This window comes from Dermochelys coriacea, chromosome 13 (assembly GCF_009764565.3).
Source record: "Dermochelys coriacea isolate rDerCor1 chromosome 13, rDerCor1.pri.v4, whole genome shotgun sequence".
Taxonomy (NCBI): Eukaryota; Metazoa; Chordata; order Testudines; family Dermochelyidae; genus Dermochelys; species Dermochelys coriacea.
Genome location: NC_050080.1, coordinates 3,763,828 through 3,790,885, shown reverse-complemented (window position 1 = coordinate 3,790,885; position 27,058 = coordinate 3,763,828). Strand labels below are relative to the sequence as shown.

The 27,058-nt window shown below is 47.0% G+C and overlaps 2 protein-coding genes across 2 annotated transcripts in view; one reads left to right on the top strand and one right to left on the bottom strand.

Annotated features, from left to right (window-relative positions):
- HELZ2 (helicase with zinc finger 2) overlaps positions 1-23,226 on the top strand; it is a 55,994-nt gene extending 32,768 nt beyond the window's left edge. The window contains 42 exon segments of the mRNA XM_038369426.2: positions 965-1,377; positions 1,380-1,747; positions 2,526-2,601; positions 4,459-4,892; positions 4,894-4,956; positions 4,958-4,985; positions 4,988-5,026; positions 5,029-5,175; positions 5,178-5,342; positions 5,345-5,863; positions 5,866-5,894; positions 5,897-6,440; positions 6,443-6,511; positions 6,514-6,534; positions 6,537-6,633; positions 6,635-6,732; positions 6,735-6,827; positions 6,830-6,883; positions 6,886-6,918; positions 6,921-7,136; positions 7,139-7,392; positions 7,394-7,436; positions 7,439-7,462; positions 7,465-7,505; positions 7,507-7,549; positions 7,552-7,609; positions 7,611-7,648; positions 7,651-7,858; positions 7,860-7,898; positions 7,900-7,952; positions 9,244-9,327; positions 10,359-10,493; positions 10,808-10,966; positions 11,424-11,568; positions 12,323-12,439; positions 13,229-13,424; positions 14,435-14,489; positions 14,492-14,568; positions 15,749-15,967; positions 17,828-17,984; positions 18,574-18,741; positions 19,287-23,226. Of these exon segments, the coding sequence (XP_038225354.2) occupies positions 965-1,377; positions 1,380-1,747; positions 2,526-2,601; positions 4,459-4,892; positions 4,894-4,956; positions 4,958-4,985; positions 4,988-5,026; positions 5,029-5,175; positions 5,178-5,342; positions 5,345-5,863; positions 5,866-5,894; positions 5,897-6,440; positions 6,443-6,511; positions 6,514-6,534; positions 6,537-6,633; positions 6,635-6,732; positions 6,735-6,827; positions 6,830-6,883; positions 6,886-6,918; positions 6,921-7,136; positions 7,139-7,392; positions 7,394-7,436; positions 7,439-7,462; positions 7,465-7,505; positions 7,507-7,549; positions 7,552-7,609; positions 7,611-7,648; positions 7,651-7,858; positions 7,860-7,898; positions 7,900-7,952; positions 9,244-9,327; positions 10,359-10,493; positions 10,808-10,966; positions 11,424-11,568; positions 12,323-12,439; positions 13,229-13,424; positions 14,435-14,489; positions 14,492-14,568; positions 15,749-15,967; positions 17,828-17,984; positions 18,574-18,741; positions 19,287-19,408 (5,941 nt within the window). The 3' untranslated portion in view covers positions 19,409-23,226.
- Positions 23,227-23,965: 739 nt separating this feature from the next.
- Positions 23,966-25,523, bottom strand: FNDC11 (fibronectin type III domain containing 11). The gene has a single exon (XM_038370451.2). The coding sequence runs from the start codon at positions 24,981-24,983 to the stop codon at positions 24,039-24,041; it is 945 nt and encodes a 314-aa protein (XP_038226379.2). The 5' UTR covers positions 24,984-25,523; the 3' UTR covers positions 23,966-24,038.
- Between the last annotated feature and the right edge of the window lie 1,535 nt (positions 25,524-27,058).

The following is a 27,058-nucleotide window of genomic DNA, read 5'->3' as shown; positions in this document are numbered from 1 at the left end:
AAACTGGTGGTGTGTTTTTTAATTAGACTTCACCAAGTCAGTAACAAGTGTGAACTCCTGGATCACTATTACAGTCTTGCCATGGAGTCCCAGGCTGCCTCTCATTGATCTTTCCACCCAGGCAAGCTGGACTTGATGATAAATGGTCACTTATACCAAAAATCACAAAATATTCAGGTTACGCCCAGTCCCAAGAGACCAGTCACTTACCCCAGATCAATTGGTGCCCTAGATCTTACACCAAAGACAACACCTGTATCCAATCCTGTAATTATCTAAAGGGTTATTAACTAGGAAAAACAAATGAGTTATTTACAGGTGAAAGCAAGCAAACATCTACACACAAATGAGTTAGAATCCAGCTCCTAAGAGTGACAGAATTGTAGTGATCTATCCATTCGAAATATCTTTCAGGGCAGACCCAGGGATAACCCTGAGAGATCTCTTGCTTCAGTTTAGTGTCTCTGGCCCTCTGAGAGTTCGAACAGCAGAGATGAAAAATCATCATGTCAGCTATGTTTATTTCCCTCTTCCAGCGTTCAAATGTCTGGGACGAGGCCTTCTGCACCTACTTCTCCATGGGTGGATGGGGAAATGAACAAGTCTTATGATGGCCCACTTAATTTTTGAGAGCCCTCCTGGATGGGGAGGCGGGGGGGACAATTCCCGTGCCTGGGTTCACAAGTTCAGAGCAAACATTCTCAAAGTAATATTTCCTTATAGCATGAAATACAGACATTACCAATGAGATTAATGCATGGAGCAACTTACAAGCATTTCATAGAGTATGAACATTAAATATGTTCTTAGAGGACCATTACCTATTTTGAACAAAACTAATGTACAGCTGAGCTGGTTTGCTTTCCAGCTATGAGTCTGTCAGCTCTTAGCACACACCTATGGCCTTGGCCAGAACTGGCACTTGGTTTACCAGCATCACACTCCTGTTTTCTCTCGCTTCCAGTGCGGCTGACATCTACATCCGTGAGTACTTCCACGAGTATGTCACAAACGGGCACCCTGGTGCAGTCCCTCTGAGGATCAAATACACAGACCGTTCCATCAGCATGACCGACCCCGTCACTCAGCTGTACTGCTGCCTTTCTCCAAACCAGGGGACCTTCAGGCAACCCACTCAAGCAGAGATCGACAGGCACCGCGTCATCATCACCACATCCATGCTGTCCAAGAACCTGAGGGTGCCCCCTGGATACTTCACCCACATCTTGATAGATGAGGCAGCTCAGATGCTGGAATGCGAAGCTCTGATCCCGCTCTCATATGCTACTTTCAAGACTCGAGTCGTCCTAGCTGGGGACCACATGCAAGTGACCCCTAAGTTGTTCTGCCTGGGAGGTGAGCAGTCAGCCGACCACAACCTTTGAACCGCCTCTTCCAGTACTACCAGAAGGAGAAACATGAAGTAGCTCTGAAAAGCAGGATCATCTTCAACGAGAACTACCGCTCCACTGCGGGCATCATCGAGTTTGTCTCCAAGCATTTCTATGTCAGCAAAGGCAACACCATCCGTGCCAGCGGCAACATCCCGCCCCACCCTGAGCTTCACCCACTCATGTTTTGCCATGTGCCGGGCTCCACCGAGCGGGATATGGCCATGACATCCTGGTACAACGTCTCTGAGATCATGCAGGTGATCGAGAAAGTGCAAGAGATGCACCAGAAGTGGCCAGATGAATGGGGAGCCCGGGACCTGAAGAGAATCTGCGTGGTCTCCCATGGCATGCAGGTAGGCAGGACGGCTCCAGTGCAAGCCAATGCATTGTCGATCCGTTGTTCTGCATTGGAGCTGCATGGGACGCATTGTTGTTTGTAAATGCCAAACGCTGGACTCGGTTTACTTTCTGTAAACACCCCTCTCTCTTGTTGCTTGCAAACCCTGGATGCCAGAAGTGTGCATTTACTTTTGTCCAGTACATTTTTGCTAAGGGGGTGTTTACAGCTCATGGGAGTGGAAGGGAAGGGGGAGCGCAGAGGTGACTTATAAGGGGTTAGTTTTAGGTAGGGTAGGACAGAGAGTCTAGCACAGCATATCTGCTGAAGTCCTTCTCAGCCCAACTGGCAATCCAGAATTTTCCTGCCCTTCTCCTTGGTGTCATTCCTCTCCTGAGCCTCAGGGGTCTTGTTCTTTAAGTCTTTCAAATGTGATTCCCACTGTCCGCCCGCAGCTGCAAGTCACCCCAGTGAGTCTGAGTGTGTCCTGGGCTCCGGGTTAGAACTTGCGGAGCTGAGGGGTAGGGTCTTATCAGGATGCACCAAGCTTGGCTTGCCTGGCCTTCCCCAGTGGGTGGTGAGCCTTGGATTGTTAAACAAGATGCTCTTGCATTGCGTGTTGATAGGGAGCCCCTTCGGCAGTGATCGTGGAACTAAAACAAGCTTGAGCCCCATCAAATCTTCTTCTCACCTAGTGGCCGTATGATACCTGCTCTCTGGAGATCAGGGGCTGGTTGCGGGGAGCTGTTGAGCTGCTCCCTGGTTTGTGACTTTGTAACTCCCTGTCTCACCAGGTCAATGCAATAAGGCAGGAGCTGAGGAAGAAGCACCTGGGAGAGGTGGCCGTGGAAAACTTTGAAAACTTACCAGGTTTGTATCTTGCTGAGTGGCTGTTTTTGCTTTGGCAGGAATGGAATCCATTCTCAGTGGCAGGAAAAAGGAGCCATTCTACTCCGGGCTCTCCCTCTAAGCTAGTGAGAACTTGCATGGTCACACCAGTGAAAAGCTGGGAGAATATTCCTAAGCTGCGGGGCTCTGCGGATGGGTAAAGGGGCAACATGGACTGAATGCTGGATGACTAGCAGAGGCGCCTCTGGCACCTTCAGAATCCTCTGTAAAGAGCAGAGGGGAGAGCAGATGCAGCTGATGTGCCCATATGGATATGGGGCAGCCACACAGGCATACGATGCCATTCTGTTCCATCTAGGTTCTTATCCTGTGCCTACCATGCAACTGGTGGCTGGGCTTTCTAGTGTGTGTGTGTGTGTGTGTGTGTGTGTGTGTGTGTGTGACGTTGGGTGCCCCTCTTGAGATATCTTTGAAGGGATCTTGCTGAGCTCCACACTCTGAGAACTGGGCCCCTTTAAGGTACCTAAATTGGGTGCCCAGAATCACTTGTCACTTTAAAATTTTTATATGGGATACGATGAGCGCATGCACACTCCCCTGCCCCCCCCCCCCGGCAAGAAATTGGTGAGTCACTTTTAGCCCCTTTCCATGTTGCTGCTGGCCTAGAAAGCTCTGCCTGATCTGGCCAGTTTAAAATGGTTCCAGGTCGTTTTTTACACATGAATAGGAAAAGCCTTGTGCTCCTGAAGTACGTCCGTATCCTAGTTTCAGCCCATGAAATTAGTCGGGTATCTCTTTATTTCCTGAGAAGCATGAAAACCCTGGACATAGGCGCTGATCCCTTTTATAATCCTGCCTGCAGCCATACAAGCAGAGATGCCCATTCTTGCCAGAGCCCCAGAGACTGGGTGTCTTGGTGTGATTCATGTCTATACTCAAGATTCCCAGGATACCAAGGGAGAGTCTAATAATGTAAAAGAAGGTGATATGTTGTAACCAACAGGGCATCCATGTACTGACACAGTATAACTGTCACATGACTTCCCAGTGAGGCTGCTTGCTGAAATGTGACTCTGCCATGGGAGCGGAAGGAAGAGGGTTTTGGTTTGTTTTTTTCCTCTCAAGCCAAAGAAGATTGATCTAGTTCTTTACTGGTTTTATGGCACAGCTGAGACACCTTGTGGTGGAAATAATGAATGCCTGGTGTGCGTTTCCCATCTTCACATCCCTCCTTCTTGACAAACCATTTTCAGCCTTTGGCTGGTTTATGAACTCATTGATTGGCTGTTTGTTATCCCTAGTGTTCATGGTTACCGGAGCCAGACGGCATTGTTTCTCTCTCGGACTGGATGATCAAAACTTTTTTTTTTAAACAGGTGAATACTTCTCTTCCTGCACAAAACCTCTGGTTCCCACTGGGATTTTTGGAAAGAAAAGCCCGTTCCCAAAATGTCCCTGTGAACAAACCCCATTCCCATGTGTGTTCATGAGGAGCAGATAAAAGGGGCAGAACACTGTCAAATCAAAGAGTGGTTTGAAATCCACAGACACTGCTCTTGTATTCGTCACCTCGCTCTTGCTCTTGCTTTATCTCTGGCTCCTCACGTGGTGCCAGGGTGTTGGTCTGTGTCATGACTCGCGGGTGGGAGGCCCCTGCAATTCCAAGGAATCTGTTTCATTGGGTTAAATCTCAAGTCACTCTTTTCACTTAGGGAAATGATCACATGCGGGTGTTTTTAGTTGTCACTCCTAGGGGTCCACATGCAGCACGGTGTAGGCACGGACACCTCCAAAGGCACATGCTTCACTCAGAGAGAGTCCTTCTCATTCAGTTCCCATCAGTAACCTTTTTCTTCTCTCTCCCCTTGTTCCATGCAGGGAGGGAGTTCCGGGTCATCATCATCAGCACAGTTCACACCAAGGAAAGCCTGCTTAGCTCCGCCTCCCCCAACATGGAGTTCTTCAACGAAGCGAGAGTGCTGAACACCATCATGACGAGGGCTCAGTCACAGGTCATTGTGGTGGGAGATGCTGTGGCCTTGTGCTCCTATGGCCAGTGCAGCAAGGTCTGGAAACGCTTCCTCCAGGAGTGCATCGAGAAGGGCAGCGTGACTCCGGAAACGTTGACACTGGAGCAGATTAAGCAGGCAGTGTCCGACAAGCAGAGCTGGATCCAGGGAAGCACTGAGCAGCAGCAGCTGTGTGAGGAGGAGGACGACAGCGACACGGATTCCTGGACCTCCGAATTGGATAACACAAATCCCGACGATCCCATTCTCCAGGAGCTCCTGGATGAAAGCAAGAACGTCCAGGGTGACTGTTTCCGAAGAAGGATTGCTGAATGTGAACTCCGAGGCGTCAGCCCAGCAGAACGGCCCGGCTGGAATACGTCAACTTCTCTTCTCACACATGCAGGAGTATCTTCGCATGCATCCTAAAATGTACAAGAGTGTGAGCTGGTCAAAGAGGGGTTTGACAGAGCATCTGCCTTCACCTTAGATGAGTCACCTCCCCTCAACATTCAGATCAAAGGCAGAGTTCGCTGTGGCATGGCTTTCACTGGTGACGAAGTGCTAGTAGAGCTGCTGCAGAACAGTGCCCTGAGGGCGGCGCCCTCCGTCCCAGGGGAAAGTGGTGGGGGTGCTGACGGGCCGAGCGAGATCGGACCTTCGTCTGCATGATGGACGAGTTCGACCCCCGTGTGATGATCCCCATCGACCGCACCATCACCAAAATATTCGTCCCAGGGCTGAAAGAAAAACCAGTGTTGTCCCCATCCGCAAACTGGTAAAGGGGAAGTACCAGGTGGTCAGCTGTGAGAAGATAAGCCAGGAGATGAAAAGAAGTCAGCTCTTCTGTGTCCAAATTATTTCCTGGCGGGAAGGTTTTTACTATCCTCTGGGCATAGTAACAGACATCCTGCCCATGGCTTTGACTCTGGAAGAAGGCTTGAAGATCCTTGATTTGGAATACGGTCTGGCAAAAAAGTACCCAAGCGAGGTGACCAAGGAGCTGGCCAAAATTACGTCCAGCAAATTGAACCCTCCCAAGGAGAATCTAAGGGACTGCCAGGGCTACCTGACCTTCACTGTCGACCCCCCAGGCTCTAAAGATTTGGATGATGCCATAAGTGTCCGAGATGAGGGCAGTTGTTATGAGATTGGGATCCACATCGCAGACGTGGCTGGCTTTGTTCCCAAAGACAGTGCTTTGGATATGGAGGCGAAGAAACGAGGCACTACTTACTATGCTCCTGGTAAGGAGCCACTGTGCATGTTCCCACCCGGATCAGCCAAGACCTCTGCAGCCGCCTCCTGCAAAAAAGGATCGCCACGTGATCTCCCTGTTTGTCACTGTAGAAAAGACGACAGACAGGATGATGAAACGGAACTTCGCTGTGTCCAAAATCCGCTCAGACCGGCAGCTGTCCTACGAGGAGGCAGAAAGCATCATTAAGAACCATTACAGTGGGGAAGCGAAGGCCCTTCGCTTTGACACCCTTGAGGACTGTATAGCTGTGGCTTATCACTTCTCCAGAGTCCACCGACAGTTCAGGCTGCAGGAAGACTGTTACTATGACCGACTGGATGAGGAAAGTACCCCAGGCAACAGGGGATCCCACCAGATGATAGAGGAGTTCATGATCATGTTCAACAGCTTCGTGGCCGAGTTTCTAACCAACAAAGACCACACCAAGAACATCACTCCTCTTCGATGTCAAATGGAGCCCAACCCCCAGCAAGTGGCTCAGATGAAGAACAAATACAGCCATGTCATCCCTTTGTCCATCCACCTCTCGCACCACCTGGGAGCTCTGCCTGCTGGCCCAGCCCCTGCTGGGCGGGGTGAGTTCAGCCTCCTGACCCACTGTGGAAGCACCTCCAGTCTGCTGTGGATGCTCGTGATGTCCACAAGATGCTCGACCTCATTGCTACGATGACATTCACCCGAAGCTCGCCCCATCGTCCTGGAGTTCAGGAGGCTCCTGAGCCGCTCCTATTTCAGTCGCTCCAACTCGACTGCTCAGTCTAAGGCAGGACATTACTCCTTGCACGGACTCTTACACCTGGGCCTCCTCCCCCATCCGCCGATACATGGACATCGTGGTCCAGCGGCACCTTCATTCCGTGCTCTGCAAGAAGCCAGTACTGTATCCTTGGAGGACATTGAATTTCTCTGCCATGACTTCAACAGAAAGAACTTGCGGGCAGTAACCTACGAAAAGAGGGCCCATTCCCTGCAGATGGCCACCGGCTGAGGTGCCAAGTCCTGCAGAAGATCGCCTTCGTTGTGAGCGTTGAGGGGTTGATAGGTTCTTTAAAGCCTTGTTCCCACTGAACAGGAGAGCCTTCCAGATCCCCAATTAATCAACTACCGGGCTCTGCAGTTAGTGGAACAGCCCTCGTTTAACCAAGAGCGGAACAGCATGAGGCTGATGTGGAGACGGGCGTACTCCGTGGCGAGCTCAAAGGAGCACACCCCGCGGTCCTCACCGCTTCGGGACCGCCACATCACCCTCTTCAGCGCTCAGGTGTGGCAAGACGTGCTGGCGGCCATCAGAAAGAAGAGTTTGAGAGCGTGATTGCTCTGCTTTGGCGCAGCCAGGCCACGGGCCAGAGGCAGGTGGGGAGAATGGAGAGAAGTAACTGTTCGCACTATGTGGGGCTGTTTCTAGAGCTGAGTGCCGGGGATGCTGTGCAACTACAGCTCACCACGGCGGTTCAGCGGGGATTTCTGGTGCCTTTTGTGCAGCTGTGGAGCGTGACGCCAGGTTTCGACGTCTGTTTAGAGCACACGGAAAGCCCATCATCAATGCTTCTCAAATTACGCCAGCAAGTCAAAGGACAAGTACAAGAATCACTGGACTATAGCAGGGTGTGGAAGCGCTCAGTGCCATGGAATCTGCTTCGTGCGCTGTGGCAGAAAAACGACTCCATTGTCCTGCAGGATGTCAAAATAACCTGGGACAAGCAAGGAACAGCGAAGGACAGCTGCAGGGGACTTTCTCCTTAACCAAAAGCTTCCTAGAGGTGTGCCATTGATATAGACTTCAACCACTGTTACATGTGCATCGGCTAGAAGGTCTGATGCTCAGTGGATGCCGTAATGATGAGGCTGTCTTAGCCACGACTCCAGAAACTCAGCTTGTCCAACGAGAGGCGGCAGGTGGCAGCTTTGTGGTTGATCCAGCTACATACACTTGGGTAGCCCATGGGCTGACCGAAGAACATAGTGACAATGAGAAGCTGGACAGAAGTGGTCTGAAGACTCTGAATTTTACTCCATTTTATGTCCATGGAGACAGTTCCTGTGGAGATGCCAGGACTCAGCCAGATTTACGGTGGAAATCATTCCAAAGATGCTTCGGATATGTAAGTGTGGGTGCGATATTCAACGCGTAGCTGGTGATTTCAGTCCTTTGCAAACCAAAGCAGATATGGGGCTAGCTTTCCCCATGCCGCCTTCCCAAACAGAATGGAGCCCTTCTCCTGAGTTTCAGAGCAGCAGCCGTGTTAGTGTATTTGCAAAAAGAAAAGGAGTACTTGTGGCACCTTAGAGACTAACAAATTTATTAGAGCAAAGCTTTCGTGAGCTACAGCTCACTTCATCGGATGCATTTCGATGCATTTGGATGCGTCCGATGAAGTGAGCTGTAGCTCACGAAAGCTTATGCTCTAATAAATTTGTTAGTCTCTAAGGTGCCACAAGTACTCCTTTTCTTCTCCTGAGTGTACCTGGTCCACTGAAATTCCCATGTCCCTACACAAATCAGGCAGGCCCTTGGGCTTCTGGCAGGGTGCTCTGTGTTTTGATTGTCGCTTTTCAGACATTCCCAAAACACCCCACTTCCTGCAGTCTAGCTGTCTTAAAGAGAAAAGGATTGAGGGGCTAGGAAAAGAGGCAGCCTGGGGAGACTGCTCAACTTCTGTTATTGTAGCAATTCACCTCACTCTTGCTACAGCGTCTTTCACAAAACTACTCGGCTTGAAAGGCTGTTCATGGTTTCTTTAGCAGCCCCATGCCCCTGATTTCTCATTCTTATTCTCCTTTATGCCGGTTCCTTTGCAACTTGTTGAGACAGCCACACTTCGAGATCCATGGCCTGCCTTTAGAATCAAGCCTCATTAACAGGCAGGGTGGCCAATCTCGCTCGATAGCTGTAGCAGAAGAAGAGATCTGTGTGGCTCAAAAGCTTGTCTCTCTCACCAACAATCGGTCCAATAAAAGATACCGCCTCACCCCCCTCGTCTTGCTAATACCTGGGATTGACCCAGCTGCAACTGCATGTAGCTTAGCTTTTCTCGTTCTGGAGTGACCTCTCCCTTGTTGCCTTGAGGTTCAGGAACAATTAGGGGCTAATCACCCTGTTTCACTTATAAAAAACAGCTGGGAGTGATCTGTGCTCCCTGCTGCTCTGTGAAATTAATCCTCTGCCCCCAAATCCTGCCTGGCTCAGTTCTTCATGCAGGTAGGGAATGGTCCTGTACAGAGTAAACACTATTGCAATACAACTTCTTCACAATGCTTTTAGCTCTTGCTTAGAGCCTTTGTTGAATGCAAGCAAAGTGAAGGATACCGAAAGGCAGTTCAACAACAAGTGCTGTGTAGTGTTTTACATGTGGGACTATGTTTTCAGTAACTCTCTGTTTTCCCTTCTATCAGCGGAAGAGAATGCGATCTGGAAACTGAAACATGCCTCTATGCTGGCCAAGAGCATAGCACTGGGCCAGGAACCTCCTCAAACAGGTAGGTGCAAACATTCACGGGGTGCAGCAGACTTCTTTTACTCAGTTGCCAAAGGAAGTGGGCCCCGTTTTAAGACCATACTTGGTGATGATAATAAAATGATCTGGCTCTTACGATCTTAGCGCTTTTCATGCATAGTTCTCAGAGCATGAGAAGTGCAAAAGTCAAGTATCATTCTTCCCATGGGGAAACTGAGGCACAGGGAAGTGACTTTCCTAAGATCACCCAGTGGGCCAGTGGCACAGCCAGGAACTGAACCTACGTCTTCTGAGTTCCAGTTCAGCATCCTGTCCACTAGGCCACACTGCCACTTCTATTGTGCTTATACCACACTCGTTGGAGCCATTGGAAGCCATTAACTAATGCCGCGTAAGGCAGCTGAATAAGAGTGATCCGTACTTTGTGAACGGGCAACCCAAGGCAGAAAAAGTGTGTGTGTGTGTGTGTGTGTAAGTCTCCCTCAGTTCCTGCATGGGGTCTCTTAGCTGATGTGAGGTTTTAGATCTTACAGGTCCCAGATACATGCACAGTCCTGGTTCTGGGTTTGACACAGGTTACCTTTGTTAATGGGTAGCCAATAAGCAGGTCGTTCGTGACAGGGCTGGGCCAGCTCCCTTGTGTAGTGGCTACCTGCTTTCACCTAGGTACATCCCCAGGAATCCCAGCTGTCTGCCCAGGTCCTTATCATACAGAAGCAAGTGTGCTCCCAGATAGAGTTCTGCTGTTCTCAGCATCTGCCTCTTCTCTGTTCCCTGGCTAGGGATTCCCCTTTCCAAAGGGGAATGGAGTCACAGGACCTAGCCACCATATTAGAGCAGTTAACATTTAACCCTCTGGATCTTTACAGGTGATTCAGTGGCAGAGGGAGTTGGTGTCAAAGTAGAATTAAATTTGGGAGCTCTTGGCTCTGAGTCCTATGCTTGGACCATGCTGTGCTCAGTGACACTGCAAAGTGTGCTGCTTGTTTGGTGGCCTCTGTAATCTCAGTTTAAAGTTGTTGGGTGTTCTTGTTTTTATTTTTTTAAATGTAGTAGAGAAAAAATCCAAACTCCTGACACAAAAGACCTTTGATATCCCTGGGAGCCCGAGGAAGCTCAACCAAAGTCAAAACAAGGCAATCTTAGATGCTCTGAGAAAACCCTTCACTCTCATCCAGGGACCACCAGGTGAGACAAGAGGGGGTACATGCATGCGTGTGTATGGGTAATAGCACTTTTTATGGAAGCCGCTTGAAGCCTGGCCTGGCCTGGAGTTCCCCCCAGACTCCTCTGCTTGTGACATCAGTGCCAAGTCCTTGAAGTGACGTGTTCTTTGTGGGAACACACGCAAGCAACACAGAAATGGGGTGGGGCAGTGACACTCAGGGCTGTGGAAATCCATTCAGTTCTAAATTCTCAAACACACCGGCCTGGAAGTGTCTCTGCTCCACTCGCCAACGACGGTATGTTGGAACATTCTCAGCAGGCCTTATTTCACCCAGGTACGGGGAAGACGGTGGTTGGGGTCCATATTGTCTACTGGTTCAACAAGCTGAATGAGGAGAGGCTGGAGAAGGAACCATCTCTGGACGATGCGGAAAAAGCAGGAAAATGCATCTTGTACTGTGGCCCATCCAACAAGTCTGTTGACGTTGTTGCAGGTAACTTGGCATGCTGACTGCTGGGGGTCACGTGATACAGGCTTTTTATTTACCCGTTTTTTCAGGGAGCTGGGAGAGAAGAGGGGAGAGATCCTAGCGTACTTCTTAGGCCGAAATTCTTAAATGCAAACAAGGCAGTGGCAGATGAGAAGTTGCAGAGGGGGTAGGAATAGTACATCTGGCAAAGCAAGATAATGCATGTCTTAAACAACATATGGTCCCTACGCTCAGGGTGCCTGGTGCAGCTTGCATTGAAGTTTGGGATTGCTCCAGCATCCCTTTCCTCTATAAAAGACCTCTCGCTGACCTGCTCTCAAAGGAGCTTGGAGATCTGTGCCTTTCTGAGTGCAAGGCTGTATATTGGAACCCTGAGGCTAAAAGGGCTTGTTGCCTGGGGGGCATCTTAGGAGAGGAGTCCTGGTGTCGCTCAGTGGAGTCTATTCTGCTCCCTCCCCAGAGATGCTGTTGAAGATAAAGGGGAACCTGAAGCCTCTGAGGGTTTATGGCGAGGCAATGGAGTCGATGGAATTCCCCTACCCCGGGAGCAGCCGGCACTTCTCCCGGAAAGCCCTGCGAGATGCAAAACCTAAGCCGGAGCTCAGGTAGGACAACGCAACCCCAAGCAGATTAAAGAGAGAGTGTGTGTCCTGAGTTCACCCCACCCTGGAGCTGAGGAAGCCATCCTCTAGTCTGCTCAGGAGAGTGCAAATACATCATATTGCAGTATACGGGGGAATTGCAGGTTGGGAGTGGGAACTATTGGCAGGAGGGTCTCTGGAGTAGAATTTGAATCCTTCCAGCACCATCAGATGCTACTTAGGTCATGAACAAGGCTCCACCATCTCTGCCTGTGTGAGGCCACTCTCTGCTGTACTCTCGTGTCTCTCTGTTAAGTCCCCTACGTTTTCCTTCTCCGAGTATGTTCAGTGGAGGGTTTTCTGTCAATTGGCCCCTTTTGTGTGTCCCTCCAGCTGTCCACCAGCCCTGGCAGATGCTTGGACATGTCTGGGACATGTATTTAGAATGAAGCCATCTTCTTTTCTGGATAACTTCAGAAATAAGATGTTACTGAGCTCTCTTGACAAATGTTGACATTTTGTTATAAATTCATTCAGTTTACTAACTGGAATAGAAAGAAGAAAATCTTTTGGCCCATCTAGGGAAAAATAAGCATAGGGCCTGAGAAAATGTAAAAGTTGGGATGTATTTTCTTAGAGATGCTGTTTGTGTATAACCAAGCTGGTACACTCCGTTGTAGTGGGACATCTCCCAGTGGCATGGATGTGGGTATGTATAATGTTTATATTAAAAAATCCTTTTTTTTTTTTTTTTTTTTTTTTTTTTTTTTAATTTCAGTGAAATAATTTTGCATCACCGAATCCGGCAGCCGTCCAATCCTCTTTGGCGAAAAATCCGGGACTTTGATACAAAAGTGAAAAGAGAAGAGCAGATATCGGAAGAGGAGGTTAAGAAGTGAGTGAAAAGAGACCCACATGAGAGGTCTGGCAATCGTTGGCTGTATTGGAGTGTGTATTAGTATGAAATAGCCAGTACCTGTATGCAACACAGTGCAGTTACTCAAATCCCCATCTGGGAGAGGTTTAAGATGCAGTTGCTGGGCCAGAACCTCAGCTGGTGTAAATCAACAAAGCTGCATGGAAGTCAATGGAGTTGTACTGATTTACAGCAGCTAAGAATCTGGCCCTCTTAGCCTTTGCTGAGATTGGAAATTGAAACTAAAGAACAAACCACCTCATGTTTCTGAGGTTGCTTTTTAAAAAAAAAAAAAAAACAAATACAACCAGATCCTGTTGACACTGTAGCACAGAATATGCTGTGGAGACAGTAACTCTCTGAATCCTCTGAGAGAGACTATGCATCAGATGAAGCAGTTTCTATTGTGAACTGAACATCAAGGGATACTTCCTTAGGGTAACACTGCAACCTGTGAGTGCTTCTAGAGTTATTTCTGCTTAGAGGGCTCCTCTTGTGTGATTCATGAGACTCTGGGCTGTTGGACTGAAAAACGAAGTTACCAGGACTGGGATGTAGAAGAATTTTGGACTATGTTTGTGCCCTGAAGCTATAGGTTCCATAGATTTCAGACTGCAGGAAACCCTTTGTGGAGAGGTCCATGCGGGGGGCAGGGGAGGGTGTAACCCTTTGGGAAGGTGTATCCCATTTCCAGAGTAGGAGCTGAGCAGAGGTGAAAGTTTCACAAGTGCTGCCACTAGTACAGAATCTGACCTCCTTAACCTACAGGTACAAAAGCCTGTTGTTAGAAGCCCGTGTGCAGGAGCTGCAATGCCACAATGTCATCCTGTGCACGTGCTCCGCGGCCTCTGCCACCTGCCTTGTGGACAACCTGAACGTCAAGCAGATCCTCATTGATGAGTGTGCCATGTCCACTGAGCCAGAGACCCTCATACCCCTGGTCAGCTACATGAAGGCAGAAAAGGTGAGTCCCTCCCAGTGGTAAGTCATTAGGGCGCTGTCAGTTGCCCCTGGAATTACTCCCTAATCAGAGGATCTCTCCATTGGTTCTGCACTCACTCTAGACTGTACCTCGCTACTCATTGAAGTTTGCAGTTGTATTTCAAGGCTGTTCCTGATGGTTCCTGTGGTGATGCATGCACTCTTGTGGTGTCTCCTCCTTGTGTTCGTTAGGGTGGAGCACCAAGCAGAAGCACTAGGATGCTGGGCGTTATGCCCCATTATGTGTTGCGTTTTTACCTTGCAAGGGAAGCTCAACTCCTGTCAAACTGTGTGATGCATCCCAGGCTCAAAGGTGTACATTGTACATCTGCATTCACACCCCTCTGCATAAACACGCGTGCCCAAATACATCATGCACACACACCTCAATATAGTGTATAAACACACACACTTAATAGGGTCTATTATGATGGTGACAATTGCAGTATAAAACCTTGTCCGTATGCTCACTAGCTAATTACTTGACCTAAGTGTATCATCTCAGCCCCACAAGTGCAAACATGCTAAATCCATATTTTGGCTTGACTCTCCTAAAAGCACATATGGCACTGGAGAGAAAAGTAGATGGAAGATGTGGATGCTATTTCGGCATGCTCTGGAAGAGGCATTTGTCACTACAGCCAGGAAACGTGCTGGCCTGGATAGACAATCTCAATGTGACGAGATGTGCTGTGGTTGTCCTATTGACCCACCTGGCCCTCGTCCTGAAGTTGGAGAATATAACGGAGATTCTGGCAAGCTCTTGCTCAGCAAAGTGTCTTGAATAACAAATGACACCTCGACTGTAAGCTAGGGATTGTGTTCTTTGGTGGGACCCTGATCCTGGATTGGGGTTTATAGGTGCTGCCCAAATAGAAATAAATAGTAATAATGTATGTGCCTTCACACACATTCCTCCAACAATTAAACTGGAAGGAGTGAGGTAGAAGAGGCAGAGAACTGGAGCCTGTATTTTCACTCCATGCATTCCAGGTTGTTTTGCTTGGGGACCATAAGCAGTTGCGGCCTGTAGTCCACAATGATTTTTGCAGAGCCTTGGCATGGAGACGTCCCTCTTTGAACGTTACCGGGACCAAGCCCAGATGTTGGACACGCAGTACCGCATGGTAGGAGTTCTCTGGTGGTCTTTCTCCCACCCCCGCCATAGAAAATACTGTTGGCTTGCTCCAGCCCATTGGGATGCAAATATTCTGCTGTAACATCTCCTCTGCTAATCCAGAGTCTGCCCTGAGTATTTACTTTTAGGGGAGCCTTCCTGGATACTGTTTTAGTCAGGATAGGGCACTCTTCACTGCAGAAGAGCTTTCTGAACATGGTTTTCTCAGCTTCCCTAGTACGTTGGCCAACTCTTCACTCGTTCTTCTCGTCTCATAGATCGCCAGCTGACAATGGGCAGGTGCAGGGTCACAGGGGGTTGCTGATCTGTTGAGTTTCACCCTTTAGTCAATCTGACTGGCAAATTGTTAGCCAGTAAATACATATTCCTATCACAGATACCCTCCTCCATACTCGTATTTGTTAGCTACACCCACAGGTTGGCTTGTCATAAACTAGACTGTAATTTCTTATGGAAAGGCAGCCCGTCTCCATGTGCGTAGGACAATGGGGCCCTGATCCTGACTCAGGCCTTCGGGTGCTGTCACAATACAAATAATTCATAGACCCTAATGCCGGAAGGGACCGTTGTGATAATCAAAACTGACTTCCTGTATAATGCAGACTCTGGGACGGCTCTGAATTAATTAATTAGCAATAGCCACCCTCAGAGGGTTCAGTACTGGAGGAATTGCTGCCTTATAGAATGCACAAGTGTCGCTCTAGGTGACCCAGGCCAAAATGGCAGTCACCAAGCCGCTTGAGTGGGCGCCGCCTTCCGGTTTACCTGTCAGAAGAGCTTTCCTGTAAAGCATTGGACATATTCTAAATAGCAGATGGACAAAATTTTGCCTGGCCTCTGATTTTGCCCATGCAATTGATTGATTTGGGAAGACACAACTCAAGGGGCTGGGTACCCAGTTGTCACAACTGGCTGTTGGCACATGCAAAATGCATGTCTACACACCTGCTCTCTTGTCCATATCTATCGGTATACAGGTGACACTGAATTTCTTGCCCTTTCCATAGGGGCAGCATTTTGGAGGCTATTAAGAATGGCTATGTGGCTGGTTGTATGAAGAGCTATGGCTTAAGAAATTGGTGGTAGACAGCCGGCTTAAAAAGGTACTGTGGGACCTGGGGCCCTCACTTTTGTTGCTCACCTGAGGGTCTCTCCTTTTTATTTGTCAGCAAAAGGACATCTGCAGGTTCCCATCCCAGGAATTTTACATGAGCAAGCTGACGACCTGCCCTGAGCTTAAACGCCCTACCAGCGCATTCGAACACAGATTCAAAAGCAGCTGTCCAATCATCTTTGGGCACATAGAGGGGAAGGAGCAGAGTCTGATGGTCTCCACTGAGGAGGGAAACGAGAATTCCAGGGCTAACCTGGAAGAAGTGGAACAGGTGGTAAGTAGCCAGCAGGGCATTTTTTTGCTGGCAGATGGTGAGGGTGGAGTAAGGCAGCACTTGGGTTTATGGACATATTGTTTGGCATCTGGTATAGTTTGCTTGCTGGGTGGGTCCAATTTAATAGGTATCCAGCCTGAAATGCTCTTCAGCCAATAAGCTGCAAACATTGACGGTGTTCAGTCTATGCAACCCAGCTGCCATTTTGTCATTGAAAGGAGTTGCTAAGAGACGCGTAAGATCTAAACATTAATAAGGTCAATGCATCCATTGAAACAGCACGACCCTCTCTATGCCCACTGCACGAACCGTGACAACACTGTTCTCACACCATCTCTCAGGCCGGTGCTGATGGGGATTTACTTTTTGTCTTAGACCCACGATCAGTCTGCGTTTATAAAATTCGGCCAGGGAGTCTCGCGCTCCTTGCCAGCCACACCTGTTTTCCGCAAAGCAAACAAGCTCTGTCCCCCACCTTCCTGTGTGCTAGAGAGAGCCTTTGTATCGATCAGCCATTCGTGAAATACCACAATGCATCCTGGTGAGATGCAGGAGCAGGTTTATGTGCACAGAGAGTAACCTGCTAGGGAAGGACAGATTAGAGTGGTAACAGGAGAGTGAGTGTTGAGTCCCACCAAGGGACTCAGCTTGGGGGAGGGATAGGGCTGCTCCTGTCTCCCTGTCTCTCGGGCTGCTCCCCTGTTCCCTCCATCTATCCAGTCCCTGATGCAGCCAGACTACCACCACCTCTTAGCCATGCTCTCTTCCCTGGCGGCTGGCAGCAGCAGAGAGAGCATTGAGAGTGGAGGAGTCTTCCCTGCCCTCAATGCCAGGAACAGAATGGCCCCAGTGTCTGGCTGGTGTCTGTGGCGCCCTGGTGGAGCTACTGAAGTTGACAGGAGCTCATGGGGAATCTCGTAGACTGTCCCAGGCAGCCCCTGCCATTCACTCATCTTCACACATCCAGTGAGAGGCTTAGTCTGACTGGTGGGGCTGGGCCGGGTTGTTCGGGAAAGCCCAGCTTACAGCACCATTTGGTGAGCACAAGCCAGTGCCCATGCTGGGCATGGGAAAAGCATTAGAGTGATGTTAAGAACTGCTGCCTTTAAACGCTGCTGCAGCCAGCGCAGCTCTGGTCTGCATGGGCAGTGTTGGTCGGGGCTTGCTGAAATATTCAGCACTAGTTCAAAGATGTATGGTCCTGTTGATGTTGCAGCTAGCAAAGGCTCTCCACAGTGTGTGAGTGTGAAGCCCTCGCTCACCCTTTGATAATGTGGCTACCGGCATAAAACCAAGATGTGATCGTCCTGCATCTATTTATTTATTGTTTTTTCCTTTTTCTTTTTAATTGTCTTGTTCCTGGGTTGACACAGTGATTTCAGCAAAGAGTTGTGCTATGCCTCACTGAGCCCTAGGAGCGCCATGGGTAGGGCTAGGAAAGCCAGGTTGAGTTTCCTTGCTTTAATGTTAAAATCTCTGGCTTTGCTGCCCAAGACTAACTCGACACCAGTCTCTTCCTCCACCACCTTGGTCTCTGTGCCTTGTGGATGGAGAGGATGGGATGAACGGTGCAACCACAGACCAAAACAGCGTTGGTGAAAGGGGCCATGTGGACAAGAAGCCAGAGTGCATCACTGAGTGGGGTATTAATGGGATGGCATAAAACTGGAGAGAACCTCGTGTCTTCTCTTCCTCCTTCCTTCCCAATCTGAAGCTGGGGGGACCTGTTCTGTTCTCTTCTGTCCCTCCACAGCGATTCCACCTATGTGTGGAATGAAGGAAAAGGCTGTTTCCTCTTCCCGCCGCCCCCCCCCCCCGGCCCCAACAACGAGCAGGAGCTCACATTGTGTGTCCCCTCAGGTGAGGATAGCAAAGCAGCTGACCCTGGATGGCACCATCAAGCCAGTGAATGTTGCCATCCTGAGCCCATACAATGCCCAGGTGTCGGAGGTCAACAAGCGTCTCACCCAGGAGGGTGTCCGTGGGATGACGGTTTGCACCATCATGAAAAGCCAAGGTAAGGTCCGCAGGGAATGGCAGAGTTCTCTATTTCAGCTTCCAGCTGGTGTGAAGTAAGGTCATTACTCTTCTCCACCCTCCTGTGGGGTACAGCACCTTGTCACTCAGAATCACCAAATCTCATGGGTCAGGGCTTGCTCCAGCCACCGGGAGAGACCCCACGGAGCTGGCTTTCTGGGTGATTCTTGGTCACAGACAGCAGTGAGAGGAGCCCTTGAAATGCCTATTTAAAGAAATCCCCCAAATCTTTGTGTCTCAGAAAACCAGCCACATGGATGGAGCGCAATTATTGAACATAATTGAAGAAGTTAAATGTGAATGACACTTGGAGGGGAGGTTGGGGTTGCTAAAGTGAGCATTCTTCATAGAGCCAGGGTCTGCAATAAGGCAGATGCTCTCGTAAAAATGACGATGGGATACAGTAATGGCTCCAAATGCCATAGGAACACAACTGTAAGCTGCGATATTCTAGACTTTTGCTGTAGAGGAATGGATGTTATTCCAGTAGGGAAGCATAGCTGGACACTTTCTGGCTAAATGTCTTTAACTTCTCCATCAATAAAACTGGTGCAATTCCTTTTCTCTAGGGAGTGAATGGAAGTACGTGATCCTGTCCACTGTACGCTCCTGCTCTCGATCGGATATTGATAGGAAACCCACCAAAAGCTGGCAGAAGAAGTATCTGGGATTTGTTATTGACCCAAACCAGGTCAATGTAGCCATCACTCGGGCTCAAGAGGGGCTCTGCATTATAGGTAAGTCTTCTGGGAAGGTGCATGAAGCTAGGATGGGAGAAGAAATGCTGTAGAAGGAAGTGGGGATCCGAATTAGAGGCAAAAGAAGATGGTCTGTCTTGGTTTTTTTATCATTACAACGTCAATGATTTTGAAGTTCAAGTGGCTAGGAACCACCCCATGTATTGGAACTACCCCTCAGAGTAGAGAACAGTGATCATAGGCGTCTCTCCCAGGTTTTTAACATACATTCAGAGTGTATTGCCTTGTTTCTGTGTTTGATCATATTCTTTCTTTGTTTGCATGCTGGATCTCTAGTCCAGCAGAATTTGACCTGTTGGTATTTCCCTGTGGTATTTCACATGGACAGGATACATTTACAGTGATGTGGCAATGGTAGGGCCATGGCTGGAGACTTTGGGGCTGAAGGAAATGTCCCTCCAGTTTATCCAGCACAGTTTGGCTTTTTTCTCTAGGCCCAGAGGTTACAGACAGGTCCGCCAAGTGTTCTATGGAAACAGATTAGCCATTTCTGCTCACTGTTGGTTTTTCCCTTCTACCAACAGGAAACCGTTATCTCCTGGAATCCAACCCTTTGTGGAGAAGACTGCTAGAACATTACAAACAGATGGGATGCAGCACTTTGGCTCACGACATTCGGGTCAGGAAGAAGTCAGCCCTTCGCTGATGTGAATTGATCACAACTGGATAAACCAGTCCCTGCCTGAAATGTTTGATGGGTCCATTGAAACAGTTCTGTGTTCAAGCCTCTTTTCTACCGTCCTGCACTAACCAGAGAAGAAAATGCATCAGGGACTGGCAAGCTGCACTTGACCACTCACCTTAAACTTTTTTTTTCTTTTTAATGAAAAGGCAACTTTGAATCAAGACTTTCAGCATTTGCAAACCAAAAAGCTTTGGAAGTTGATGGGTGCAGGGGAAGATTGTGCTATTTTGTGGAAGCCAAGAGAGCCTCAGTGGAATTCCCAACCTGCATTTTTGTGACGGCAGCTATTCTTTGGGGACCAAATAGATATTTTCACTTCATCAGGAGCTGAAGGATGGCATGTGACAGACCTGCAGGCTTGAGCTGTGATTTGCCATACTTGGATCAAGGCTGCCGAGTGCTACCACTAATTCTGAAACCAAGGCCAGGAAACAACTAAGGTGATCTCATTTCTCAAAGCAGAAAAAATAATCTGTGTTTTATTTTAAATGAAGGAAAAAAAAAACCAAAAAACCAAAACAAAACCCAGATAATGAACTATTCTTGGCCTTCATGAATAGGTAAATATCACTTAGCCAAGGCCAAGTACTTTTATAAATAGACATATTGACTCTTGGTGCAAAGGAGATTGTGGTGGCCAGTATAAAGCGAACGAAGACCATGGGGGACAACCTCTACCAGCAGATTTTGACATTGTAAAGATATTTTTAAGCTGCCCACCTAGTTTTACTTGAAAATGTTTCCTCTTGTGTAAAGAATGTTCCCTCCTCCGTTCTTCTTCTTCTTCTTCCTCTTCGTATTTCTTTTTTAAGCTGCTTCTAACTTATTGACTTTTAACTCAGTGAACTTTGCTTTGCAATCAAAGGCCCATGCTTTTGGCCATGTGAGATGTATGTGTATATATTTTTAAAATAGCCAAATTGCTATGAACTGAGAGGTGTGCATCACTAGAGAACAGGAGGCTGACGGGAACAGGAGTTATTTTTCCCAATAATTCAGTTCCGATCATGCCTGTGTACTAGTGAAATGGTGCTCAGCACTGAAGGCTTGTTAAGCTGGAGCTGCTTATGTGGGCATGGTATTTATGGAGGACAGCATGGCAATCTCATTATTCCAGTTCTGACTGTACTTCTGCCTCAGCGCTCCCTAAGACCAAACACATGGGCACCAGTAGATGTCCGTGTAAGACTGAGCCAAGCTGCCATTGCAACATTTTTTGTATCAAATGAAAACAAGGTGGGCCAAGTGTCATCCCGGGTGTAACTACCGACCTTTGTGACTTCAACAAGAATTATACCAGGGATGAATGAGTGTTGTGTTTGCAGGGCTCCTTTCCCAAAGTGAAGGAATGTGCAATAAGAAAACCTGAACAGCCAGTGTGTAATGTCCTACTCCATTTCCGTGATCCTTCCTGTTAGGTTTGAGTCGTGTACAGCCATGGAAAGTGCAAAACCTGTGGAGAAGGTTTTCCTTTTTCTGCTTCTTGTTTTGAAACTGCTTGCTTGCTCTCCTGCCATGTAATAGACCTGGTTTCTGGTAAAAGAGAACACACACATCTGCTCTTCTAGTACTGCAGCATATGGGTCCAAGTCCCATGACTGAGGAAAGAATGTAGAAGGCTTACTCAGTATTTCTAAAGGACACTGGATAAAGGCTGGTCATAGCATTTGAAGCCAGAAGGGATCACCAGCTCATCCAGACCTACCTCTTTCTGTATCACAGGCCACTAACATTACCCAGCACCTGCACACTAAGCCCAACAACCAAAGTTTTACAGCCCTCAAGAGAAAAAACTATTACATGCCATAGGCAGAGAACGGGTGAGTTCTTAGGCCTGATAGTTGTCCCACACTGAAGCCTCGTATCTCAAGGATTCCAAACAGGCCTTGTTTTTGCAAACTAATTGTTTTTACGATTCCAGAATAAACTCTGGACAGGGATCACTTTGTGGACTAGTGAAACAAATGGTGAAAGACAGTACTGGAATCCTTAAGTTAAACACTTCGGTATAGCACACACATCCCAGCAGAGAGAACATTGTATAGCTAACACACTCACCATGGTCCCTTTAAGCCCAGTGGGCCTTATTCTTCTCCCTCTAGTGTAAATCTGGAGTTTCTCCATGGAAAGAATGCAGGTTACACCAGCGTACAACTGGTATAAATGAGAGGCGAATCAGATGCACTGTAGGGGCTTAGTTTAATAATGCTGAGCATTATTTAGCCGTGTCACCTTTGCGTGTACCATTTTCCACTTGTTCGTATTTAAAAAAGGAAAAACAAAACACCCCCCCAGCCCACCAAACTACTACACCTTGTGCGGTAAAGTCTAGAGTGAAGTACTTCGTTCAGTCACTGTTATCTTACAAGGCAACAGATCAGCATCCTCTCCGGAAATTTATTCTGAAAGAGAGTGGTCTCATAACTTGTGTTCAAAAATGCTGCCCTATAGCCTACAAACTACAGTGAGATCACAGCTTAGACTGCTGGGTTGCATTGATGTTGTAAATAGGTAGTTGCATAATTGATCATGTAGCCTCAGTAGCCAGGGGTTAGCAGGAAGTGCAATTAATGTAATGTTTTGTAGAGACTATTACTGATAACTGAATACTGCGTCATGGATATTGTGCTTCTGGATGTACAGAATCAGAGAAGTTAATATGGAAAAGACTCATTAAATGTAGTCCAGCTTCATATGCATAGAGAGATTTGAATCAGTTATTTATGATGGAAGGATTCTTACATAAAACTATTGACATAAAGACAAACCTTTTTTTATTATGTGGGGGGGGAAAGGAAAGCCCCCACTATAATTCCAATGGCATGTGTCTGGCATGATAGTGTGCAGTTTGTCGGCCACATCACAGAGTTTGATAAAACAAGGCTTGTGAATGGTAAAATAGGAGATCAGAATGGTTTCCTAGGGAGATGCCATGACTGGGAAATATCCTTTCATCATAAACATCAGGGGTTGACTCCAGCTGGTGCTGACCATAGGTGCATGCCCAAAGAACAGCACAATGGCTGCAGTTTGGGCGGAAAGGTGTCCATCCTCATGCACAGCCCACTATTCTGTGCTTCTGACGGGAGTCATGGCGGGGTGGGTCTGGACTGTAGCTAAGAGGTCGGAGTACAGCACCCTCACCACCCCCACTCCATACAGCTTGCTCTTTCTGCAGGAATGGGGTGAGGGACTCTCTTTGGGTTCTCAGCCAGAAGACAAGCACGTGTTAAAATTGGCTTTGTGGTACATGTCCATTCATGCTGGAGGGTAGCATAGCTTTCCCCAGCACTACCGAGACTTCAACCATATGTGAGTTCAAGAAAGGTGATCTACATGTAGAGTAAACAGTGTCTCAGGCTTCAATCTGATGGATCTTTGTGATTTTAGCACTCTCCCGTGGGTCTGCTTCTGCTCCCAGTAAAACCAGTAGAAAAATCTTTTGTGGCTTCAGTAGGAATAGACATGGGCCTGCAGTGCTGTTCCTGAGGAGCCGTACAGCTGTGTAGAGAATGATCCACTGCAATAAATCAGTTTTTAAATGGAAATAAAATGTAATGTGTTGTGAAATGCAAATTAAGGAACCTTAAATGTGACAGGTTTTTTATCTTATGTGTGTCTGTAACGTGAGACTTGTAACAGCTTTGGAACAACATTTTGGATACAAATATTTTTATCAGCTTCTAATGTTTTTAAATAAGAACCTCAACATTCCTGTTTCATATTTAAGCCATAATTGTAAAGATTAAATTTATTAAATGAAAAATGTTTATTTATGACTATGGGACCGAGTTCTCTGTGTGCCTGTATATGTGTCCATGTGTCAACAGAATCTATCCTGTACTTTAATTGAAAGGATTCTACAGAACTGAATCTGGACAGAAACAGATGGGAAAAGAGGAAGTGAGCATTAACCCCAATATTCAACAGAGGAAACTGTTTTACAGAGGATGATCCCTGGAGCTTTTGCCCTCTCCTGTTTTAAGGCAAAAAAGGATCTTTTCTTGCACTGTAGAGCATTACTATGGGATGGGAAATGAGAGGGCAACTACATGGCAGAGGCTGGTGGAAGGAACCTTGGCATGGAGACTGGGCAGTGGTGAGGGACCGTGGGGATTGGGATTCAGGTGTGTGTGTGTGTGTGTGTGTGTGTGTGTGTGTGTAAGTAAAGAGAGCACTGTTGGTGTGGCAAGGGGCAATGAGGAAAGGAAGGGCAATGAAAAGTGAGGACATTGTGTGGGAAGAAGGCACTGGGTTAGCTGTTGATTTGTAGGAAGGCACCGGACAGTGGATAAATTTTCCCTAAATTATTTTGTGTCAGACTCCATGTGGTGATTTTTTACCCACTGCTATAGTCTGCTTAGCAATGGATGTTGCAAAGGATGGGTGGAGGCACAAGGGGCAGTGATGACCGTTTAAACTGTGTTGTTTTCAGCCCATAAAGATGTATATGAGGCACTTCGTAAAATTACAATTGAAGACACAGCTCAATTTTTATGCAAAAACCTTTTTAAAAATACATTTTAAATTTTACTTATTCAACTTCTTTGAATTGATAAAATTAGAAAATTCTCTGCTGCTGCTTCATCCGTCAGGGTTCGCACATGGTGCTCTCCATGCCTTCATCAGGGTAAGGTTTTGTCTCCAATGTGATGGTATCGCGCCACTGTTCATAGACGAGTGTGTAAGTCTCTGCCCTTTTAACTGTGAATCTATATGATCTGTCAGACAGCAGGTTCCGGATTTCACACATGTTGGACATGACCGGCATTATTCCACACTGGATCCTCTCTTGCTGGGTTCGGGGCTCCAGTAGCTTAAACCTGAGTTCATACTGTTCAGGCTGTGACTGTTGACTTGTGATAAACCACTTGAGGCTCACCCAGTCCTCATGTGCCACTGATTCCTTTCGATCAAACATCACTGGCATCTTGGTACTTAAAACAAGCCTAATGTGTGGGATTTTGGTAGCCCCAACATCTGACACCAGACGATGCTTGACATACAGCCGTCCTGGCACTAGCATGGCAAGGAAATTATCCATCAGCTCAGACAGATTTGACAGCTTTTGCTTGACCAAGTCCCACCTGGCGAGGAATGTTACCATGTCATAGGTCTCCAGGAAGTGGACCAGCTCCTCCCGCCCCTGTTCCAGTTGTTCTAACAGGTCAGTTAAGAGAAACAGCTGGATTTTGGTTTGGACTGTTCCCAACTTCTTCATCCTCTGGAATCTCCAGGGGTCAATTAGCTGGAACATAGTGGTGGGCAGCATGAGGTGGTTCTGGTCTCCCAGTGCCAAATGCTTGGGCAGAATTTCAATGTAATAAGAGCACTTTTTCAGAAGCTCAATTCGCTTATGGTGGCGTTTCAGCAGGTGGAGACTCAAGTCAGAGTGCAGGAACTCCAGCACAATGTTCTTCCTCTCCATGTACATCTTCCAGGTTTCATTCTCCTGGTCCTCCTCTTTGTTGTACAAAATACTCTGCAGATTGTTTTCTATCTCATTCAAGTACACATCCATGGTTCCAAAACTCATAGTTGCTGTGCAGGAAAGCAACAATAACAACCTTTAAGAACCAAAGGAAAAGCAGTCAATATGGAGCAAACCATGATAGTGACTGCTGTTTCCTTATACTATAACATTAATTATAAATTATTTTAGTTCTTATCCCATGTCTAATTTCTGTTAGACTCTATCAGGCTCCCTGCCACTGCTAGAACATTCATTTCTAACATTACCATTTTCAGTGCTTTATCTAGTCTAGTCCTAAATATCCCAGTCAACTGGGCTTCTGCTATTTCCCTTGAGAGACTATATCTTCATTTAATAAATAAGAAAAGAATGGCCATATTGGGTCAGACCAATGGTCCATTTAGCTCAATTTCTTGTCTTCTGACAGTGGCCAATGCCAGATGCTTCAGAGAGAATGAACTGGACAATTAGCGAGTGATCTATCCCATGTTGTCCACGCCTAGCAATCAGGGTCTAGGGACTTTCAGAGCATGGGGTTGCATCCCTGACCATCTTGGCTAATAGCCATTGATGGACCTATCCTCCATGAACTTATCTAATTGTTTTTTTTTAACCCCACCATAGCTTTGGCCTTCACAACACCCTCTGGCAAAGAGTTCTATAGGTTGACAGTGTGTTATATGAAGAAATACTTCCTTTTGTTTGTTTTTAAACCTGCTGCCTATTAACTTCATTAGATGACTCCTGGTTCTTGTGTTATGTGAAGGGGTAAATAACTCATCCTGATACTCTCACATTTTTTCCTTATCTCATTAGTTCTAATGAGACCCCTTTATACCACCCTAAGTTATCTCTTTCTCCATTCTTGCTGGTCATTCACATCTCTCATATCTGCAAGTGTCTACGTCTCTCTCCCTTAGTTTGCTTAGCCAAGCTATACACCCGTTCAGGTCTTAGGCTTTCCTTTAGGCAACTGCAGGATATTGGCTTCAAATCAGCTTGGCTGCTGATCTTTAAAACCCTCCAATCTTTCAATGTCTTTCTGGGAGTGCAATGGCCCAAACTGAACGTGATGGTCCCAGTGTGACCTCACCAGAGTTGTAAAGAGAGGAACTATCACGTGTCCTTTCTGTTTGACAGTGCAATCCATTCCTGAAAGTCAACATTTTGAATGACAAATCCTTCTCCCCATCTTTTTGTTTAGTTTGCATTATAATGGTTCTGAATGAATTATATTCATTTGCATGTGGGATGAAACGTGTAATTCCATAAGCATTTCACTGTAACACCTGACACTACAACACGTGAAAAACAAACATGAACAAAGTAATTGTTAATCAGTCAGAAAAGGGACAATGGAAATGGCCCTTTATAACTCCATATCTGCTCTCTTTCCTCGTTGTATCTGTTTCCTACAATGACCAAGGCAAGGGTACTGTTTGATACCACTGCTGAGCCAATATAGCCATGGAAGACCTACTTGTATTATCTTTTAGTTAAGGTATCTATGGCTTAGGTATCAAAAACAGAATTGTCAGCTAAATTCTGGTTCTTGAATCTTCACTGACTGTTGATAATGACAGAAACAGAATGCAGCTTGTTTTGGGATGGCCAGTTTTGAAGCTTGTATTTAGACTTGAAAACTGAACATAGTTGATATGGAAGACAAAGAAAATGTGCAATGTTAAGAAGTTGCTTTTGCTAGCCATAGCTACACTTCAATACCATGACGAGGGGGCTAGTGACACAAATGGGAATAGTTCTCAAGTAGCTATCTGACATCCATGGCATCGGCTTTTTTTAGAGTTGTTTTTTATAAAGCGTTTACAGTGCATAATTCTGCTATTTTACTCTTTCTCTTCATGTGTTTTCTGACAAGACCCGCGTTACCTAGTGGGTAGAACAGCAGCAATCTGTGCCCCATTATCCCCATTTATATAATGTGGCTGGTAATACTTAACTTCATGGGGCATTATATTATGAAGTATAATTAAATTTGTGACGTGCTTTCAGTCTTTGGATTATAGAAGTGCAAAAGTGTCACTTATTTCTCACGGTGAGTGAGGGAATATCTTTTATTGGACCAGCTTCCAGGGGTGAGAGACAAGCTTTTGAGCTTTCAGCATGTACTTTTCCCA

Coding starts and splice junctions, on each gene's coding strand:
- FNDC11 (XM_038370451.2), bottom strand. CDS start 24,983: ATGAGTTTTGGAACCATGGATGTGTACTTGAATGAGATAGAAAACAAT.